The 7,089-nt window shown below is 35.1% G+C and overlaps 1 protein-coding gene across 1 annotated transcript; it reads left to right on the forward strand.

The window, feature by feature from the left end:
- Positions 1-972: 972 nt before the first annotated feature.
- On the forward strand, positions 973-2,977 carry LOC139867211 (cytochrome P450 81Q32-like). Its single transcript, XM_071855543.1, has 2 exons — positions 973-1,845; positions 2,357-2,977. Exons 1-2 carry the CDS (start codon positions 973-975, stop codon positions 2,975-2,977), a joined length of 1,494 nt encoding a protein of 497 aa, XP_071711644.1.
- The last annotated feature ends 4,112 nt before the right edge of the window (positions 2,978-7,089 follow it).

Genomic DNA, 7,089 nt, shown 5'->3' on the forward strand with positions numbered 1-7,089 from the left:
GTCCGTATTTTCACTAGTTATCCCCATTACAGACAATTGTACTTAGTTACCTCCGTCTCATTCCAATAGGTCAGTATTCCATTTTGGGTTGTCCCATTCTGATAGTCCACTTCCATAAATAGAAAGGAAAGAATATATTTCATTGGTGAATCTGGAGAGAGAAAATATTTCATTGGTGGAGAAATGAAGTTAGTGGAATTTCCTAAAACTGCGTGTTTTTGTCTGTGGACTATTGGAATGAGACGGAGGGAGTATATATTAATATATTATTTAATTTAAATAATAAACCTATACTTTTTATACTTGCTCCTCAGTAGCACTTTTCTATAATCAGAGCCGGACCTAGGGTAGGGCGGCAAGTGCGACCGCACTGGGCATCACAAATCCAAGGGCATCAAATATATACAATCAAATTTTTAAGAAAAATTTTGAGATTTTAGAGTAAGGTTTAATGGAGGTTAGAGGTGATGAGAAAGATGATTCACTAAAGAGATGATTCAACATGGACAAAACTTTAGAAATTTATAATAAATTATGAAATATATAGTTTAACATATTAGAGTAAGGGCTATAATTAATCTTATTATATTAAAATAAACTGTGTTAAAGTAGTTATATATATATATATATATATATATATATATATATATATATATATATATATATATATATATATATATATATATATATATATCTTTTTTAATAATTAAATTAAATAAAATATTTTATATGCAAAGTATGAATATTAACTACTCCTAAGCATGATGGCGACAGTAAGAATAAATCTATTTGAATACACCCCATTAAGAAAAAAAGATGAATACCAACTACTTTTATTAATATCTAAGTTCACTTATTATATTATTCCCACGCTTCATAAACTAATGCAAATATACAAACTTTGTCTGTTCTACATATAAACAGTTATTTATATATATACCAGCTGCTTCATGGTCTGTTGAACATCATATTATGGATCATGTGTACATAACCCTCGCAATACTCTCTGCTTTTTCATTTTTGTTCGTCACTAAATTCCGTCGCAAACCACCCAACCTTCCACCAACTATCTTCCCAACAATCCCAATTATCGGTCACCTTTACCTCTTAAAAAAACCACTCTATAAAACCTTTGCTACTCTTTCCGCAAAACACGGACCAATTCTTTTACTCCGGTTTGGGTCCCGCTGCGTCCTCTTAGTCTCGTCCCCATCGCTCGCCAATGAATGCTTTACCAAAAACGATATCATATTCGCTAACCGTCCTCGTTTACTAACCGGAAAGATTCTCGGGTCCAACTACACCAGCATAGGTTGGGCCCCATACGGGGCCCACTGGCGCAACCTTCGCAAGATCTCAACCGTTGAGATCTTCTCATCTCACCGTCTCCAAGAACTTCAATACATTCGCGCGAATGAAGGACAACTTGTTGTAGGGAAATTGTTATCTGAATGTTCGTCACCGGTTAACTTAAAGACGATGTTTCATGAGTTGACGTTAAACTTGATGATGAGGATGATAGCTGGGAAAAGGTATTTTGGTGGAGACGATATGGATGTTGAAGGAAATCGGTTTAAGGAGATATTGAGGGAATCGGTTTTGTTAGCTGGTTCGTCGAATTTAGGCGATTACATACCGATTTTAAATTGGTTAGGAGTGAAAGGATTGGAGCCTAGATTGATCGCGTTGCAAAAGATGAGAGATGAGTTCTTTCAAGGGTTGATTGATCAACATAGAAACATTGAAGTTGGTAATAAGAAAAACACAATGATTCAAGTGTTGTTGAAGTTGCAAGAAACAGATCCTGAGTACTACACCAATGAACTTATTAAAACCTTTGTTTTGGTAAGATATCATAAGCCATCTATAGGGACATAGTACGGATGGAGAAAACACCCGTAAACCCAACAATTAGTAAATAAATGAGGATCCAACTAAGTATGGATCCGGGTTTGGGACGGGGTTTATTAATCGAGTTCAGGCTGAAACTACCTATATCCTGCCCATATCTATCCAGTTGCCATCCCTACAGGGTGGTGGCACAATGTAAAGTTTAAAATGTCATTAAAACTTGTTTGCAATTTATGGTGGGGTTAGTTACACCCTTGTAATAACAGGCAAGGTTTTCTCTGTTTAAGCTACCTGAAAGGGTCTTAGATTTGCGCAGCCTAACCGGATTATTTCGTATCCGTTACTGACCTTTTCCCTGACCACCATAAGTTATGGTGCTAGTGAGGTTATTTCTCATGAATACTATTTTGATTTTATGACTATTAGTGATCTTATAGTGTCCACTTCAAATTTTGCGCTTTACTAAATTTCATGGCTAATTAATATTTGTATGATGATTAATTAGAACCTAATATCAGCTGGTATTGATACTACTGCTGCAACTATGGAATGGGCTTTTGCACTTTTGCTAAACCATCCACAAGTTCTAAAGAAGGCTCAAAATGAAATTGACACTCATGTGGGCGAACACCGTCTTGTTGATGAATCAGACATAACCAGCTTACATTACCTTCATTGTATTGTGAACGAGACTTTGCGGATGTACCATCCCGCCCCACTTCCATTACCACACGAGTCATCCGAAGATTGTGTGGTCGGAGGCTATCATATCCCACGTGGGACCACTCTTATCGTAAATCTATGGTCCTTACATCATGGCCCCAATTTATGGAGTGAACCTGAAACGTTTGATCCAGAAAGGTTTAAAGGGATTGAAGGGACAAGAGATGATTTTAGGTTCATGCCATTTGGGTCTGGAAGGAGGATTTGTCCTGGGGACGAATTGTCTATGCGTATGATCGAGTTAATATTGGGGTTACTTATTCAATGTTTCAACTGGGAAAGGGTTGGTGAAGAGATGGTTGATATGAGCGAGGGTCCCGGGTTCACCATGGCCAAGGCTCATCCTTTGTTAGCCAAGTGTAGACCGCGCCCGATGACCTTCAATTTAGTGTCTCAAGTTTGAGTCCATTATAAGGTTTAAGGTTTAAGACTCTGGTTTTATGGACTAGAGCCAGATGGTTTTTATTATGTTTAACCAAAGGCTTTGCATATGTAAAATTGTAAATGAAGTATAGTAAACAACCTATATATGCATGTTGTTTATTAATTAATGTTCACCTATATGCTAGTGTTTCGGATGCATGTCATGTTCCTGTTTTGACTCCTTATCCAGCAACCCCTGTCATTTGCGTGAGTGGAAATCGATTTCATTATAAAATAAGTAGCTAAAGTTTATGAAATAGACTCAACACACAAAAATGACATCGATATTGCCATTAAAATATACGAAGTCGATGTTTGTTTAAGAGAAATAAAGATTGTAATTGTATGTATTGATCAGTTTTTCATAAACTTTGGATTGATACACTTGTATTCTGTGTTTTTACAAGTTGAAGTGTGTTTATATACACTTAGAGATATAACAGCTAATTCTAGTTTGAGGTTAGGCTCCATTAAACTTTTTGGAACCACCTCTACAAATAAGGAAAAAGATGTTTTGTCTTGGTGCTTGTAGCCGTTGATCTTGTGCAGTTTTTTATGCTTCCAATTGAGGAAATGATGAAGTGCAGCTTCTGATCCCGTAAGTCTAATTACCTAAAATGGTAATTTGACTATTGTTGACTTATTGGTGACTCATTCTGACACTCCCCCTCAAGTTGAATAGTGAGGTTCCCAATATTCAACTTCCCAAGAACATCACTGAAGAGTCTTCCGTTTACAGATTTAGTAAGAATGTTGGCAAATTGGTCTTCTGATCTTATGTATGTTAAAGAAATTATTTCTGCATCCAACTTTTCTCTGATAAAGTGTCTATCCACTTCAACATGTTTTGTTCGATCATGTTGAACTGGATTTTCTGAGATTGCGATTGCTGCTTCATTATCGCAGAGGATCTGAATAGCTTCTTTTGGAGGGAATCCTATTTCTGTCAAGAGTTTTCGAATCCATAAAGCTTCCACCACTCCCTTTGCGATTCCTCTAAATTCTGATTCAGCACTTGATAGGGCAACGACCTTTTGTTTCTTACTCTTCCACGCAACTAAGTTTCCTCCAACTATTGTGAAGAAACCTGAAGTTGATCGTCTATCTCCTTTTTCTCCAGCCCAACTTGCATCCGTATAAACTTGCGCTTCAAGGTGCCCATTCTTTTTGAATACAACTTCATTGCCTACTGTTTTCTTTAAGTATCTGATGATCCTTATTACAGCTTCCATATGGTGAACCTGTGGTTGATGCATAAACTGGCTCACAATTCCAACTGCATGTGCTATATCTGGCCGAGTGTGAGCAAGATAGATGAGTTTTCCCACCATCCTTTAGTATTGCCCTTTGTCCGCAAGATCAGCTTCGTCTTCCATATATAACTTTTGGTTTGGAATCATTGGAGTATCAGCTGGTTGGCAATCAATCATACATGTTTCTGCAAGAAAATCAAGAACATATTCTTTTGACAGATAAATATTCTCCATTGGGATCGTAATACCCCAATCCCCAAAAAATACTTAAGTCTGCCCAAATCTTTCATTTCAAATTCTTTAAATAAGTTCATTTTTAAGTTAAAAATTTCCTCTTTATCATTTTCTGTTATTATCATATCATCAACATAAATGATTAAGCATGTAATTAAATTTCCTTTTCGTTTAAAAAAGAGAGTATGATCCGAGTTGCTTTGTTTAAAATCATATTTTTTCATAAATAGTGTAAATCTCCCAAACCAAGCCCGTGGTGATTGTTTTAACCCATATAAAGCCTTTTTAAGTCGACAAACTTTCCTATTTTAAAGTTGTCGGTGAATCCAGGAGGTGCTTCCATATAGACTTCCTCTTTTAATTCGCCATGGAGAAAAGCATTCTTCACATCAAATTGATGAAGTGGCCAATTTTCATTTACCGCGATAGAGAAGAGAACTCTAATGGTATCACTCTTTGCGACTGGTGAAAAGGTTTCGGAGTAATCAATCCCGTATGTCTAAGTGTACCCTTTCGCAACCAGTCGTGATTTGTATCTTTCAATAGTTCCATCGGGTTTATATTTTATCGTAAATACCCATCGACATCCCACTGGTTTCTTTCCTTGAGGTATGACACATTTTTCCCAAGTGTCATTATCATTCAGAGCTTCCATTTCAACATCCATTTCTGTGACGATCGCTCCAAATCCATATGGACAATACGTCATTCATTGATTTCATTGCGAGGTATTTGACCTCTATATGATACGTTTTGTAAACATTGCATTCTTTTGAAAAGGCACACCATAAATGAATATTTAAATCAAAGGTTTTCGACATCTGATGATTTCTACATATAGACAATCACCGTAAATAATAGTTTACAATAGTACTTCCGTTGACAATGCAGTCAAAATAAGATACATGATGATAATTTGGTGAATGCAACGTTTCCTTGAAAAGTATGTCATGTAAGACTCCATGTACATAGCTTGTCTAACATATAAGCAACAGCGGAAGACTTCTAGGAAACCTGAGAATAAACATGCTAACAAGTGTCAACACAAAGGTTGGTGAGTTCATAGTTTTAATGTTTTGTATAATCTGTATATAAAGGTGGATCACAAGTTTTCAGTTGTTTCATCCAGAAACGTTTATCAAAATATTCTAAGAAATTGAGCACCCTGGTAACTAAACTTAACGTATATATAATTTATACCCTTTTTATAATCATCTTAATAATTCACGCAAATCAACGTGTACGCTTCTCAAATAGCATAAGTCCGTTAAAAGGCTAGTGCTCTAGCTCGGACGGGGATATCAAGCCCTATGGATCCATATACAACTACTCGCGCCCACCAGTTCTTATAACCGGCAGTTACTAGTTACCAAAGCTAAGAGATTTTCGGTTCAAATTCGGTGTAGAATTTAGTATGTACTTGTATCCATTGCGTTTAAAATAAAGTGCATGTATTCTCAGCCCAAAAATATATTGCAAAAGCAATTAAAAAGGGATTAAATGAAACTCACCTTAGCAGCACATAAAGTTGTTCACCAAAACGTGACCGAAACTCGGAATATCAAATAACCGTAGATCTCAACCTAGAGAACATATGTTGGTCAATAAATGTCTATCAAGCTAGGTCAGGTCATAGTGTATAACAATCCTAATGCTCGAGATCGACATACAAAAGTTATCCAAAGTCGTTTCAAAAAGTCAATTTTGACAATAGTTCAACAAAACGAGACATACCTTATATAAGGATTCATTTACTCAGTTGGTAATATTCAAAAATCCAATTTATCAATCTCGTAAACAAGTTGTTTAAATCTTAATTGTAGATTCAAAAGCAATTTCAATTAACGTTAATCATAATTCAGTTGATCATATCTTTTAATCCGTTCATCGAAATTATTCGATATCTAAATGAAAAGTTATTGATTTTTCGCCAGCTTTCCAAAAACATGTATATCATATACCTTTTACCAGTAATATATGTATTTACTTCGTGATTCATCATAACTGTTTAACGACAAAATTTAGCATACAAGCATGCATAAATATATATACTCGAGCACTAGACATGGATACACAATTAATGTATAAAAGATAAAATATGAGTGCTTACGTATCAATATTGAGATTCAATATTGTAGGAAAGTACGTAGACGTAACAGAGATGATAAACACTAGATTTGAATTCACAAATATACCCTCGAACATTACCCATAACCTCCTTGACAATAACCCATAATTTTCTTAGCTCTATCCCGCTCAAAAACCCATTTTGAAGATGACACGCTCATAACCTCATCGTAGTATTTTAGGTATATATACTACTAATAATAATATTATAATAAGATTAATAATAATAATATTAATCTTAATAATAATAATAATAATAATAATAATAATAATAATAATAATAATAATAATAATAATAATAATAATAATAATAATAATATAAAAAAATAATAATACAGAGGAATGAATCGAGCTTTTATAGTATGTGGCCTGCTACAGTACCTCATGCGATCGCATGAGTTTTCAGTGTTTTTGCCATGCGATCGCATGGCCGCCTTATCCTGTTTTTGTTTGCTAGTTCGTCGACATCAAATAGTGT

This window comes from Rutidosis leptorrhynchoides, chromosome 9 (genome assembly GCF_046630445.1).
Source record: "Rutidosis leptorrhynchoides isolate AG116_Rl617_1_P2 chromosome 9, CSIRO_AGI_Rlap_v1, whole genome shotgun sequence".
NCBI lineage: Eukaryota > Viridiplantae > Streptophyta > Magnoliopsida > Asterales > Asteraceae > Rutidosis > Rutidosis leptorrhynchoides.

Bases quoted from the DNA above. Each gene is read 5' to 3' on its own strand.
- LOC139867211 (XM_071855543.1), top strand. From the start codon at position 973: ATGGATCATGTGTACATAACCCTCGCAATACTCTCTGCTTTTTCATTT. The intron at 1,846-2,356 runs GTAAGATATCAT...ATGATTAATTAG, and splicing joins TTATTAAAACCTTTGTTTTG to AACCTAATATCAGCTGGTAT.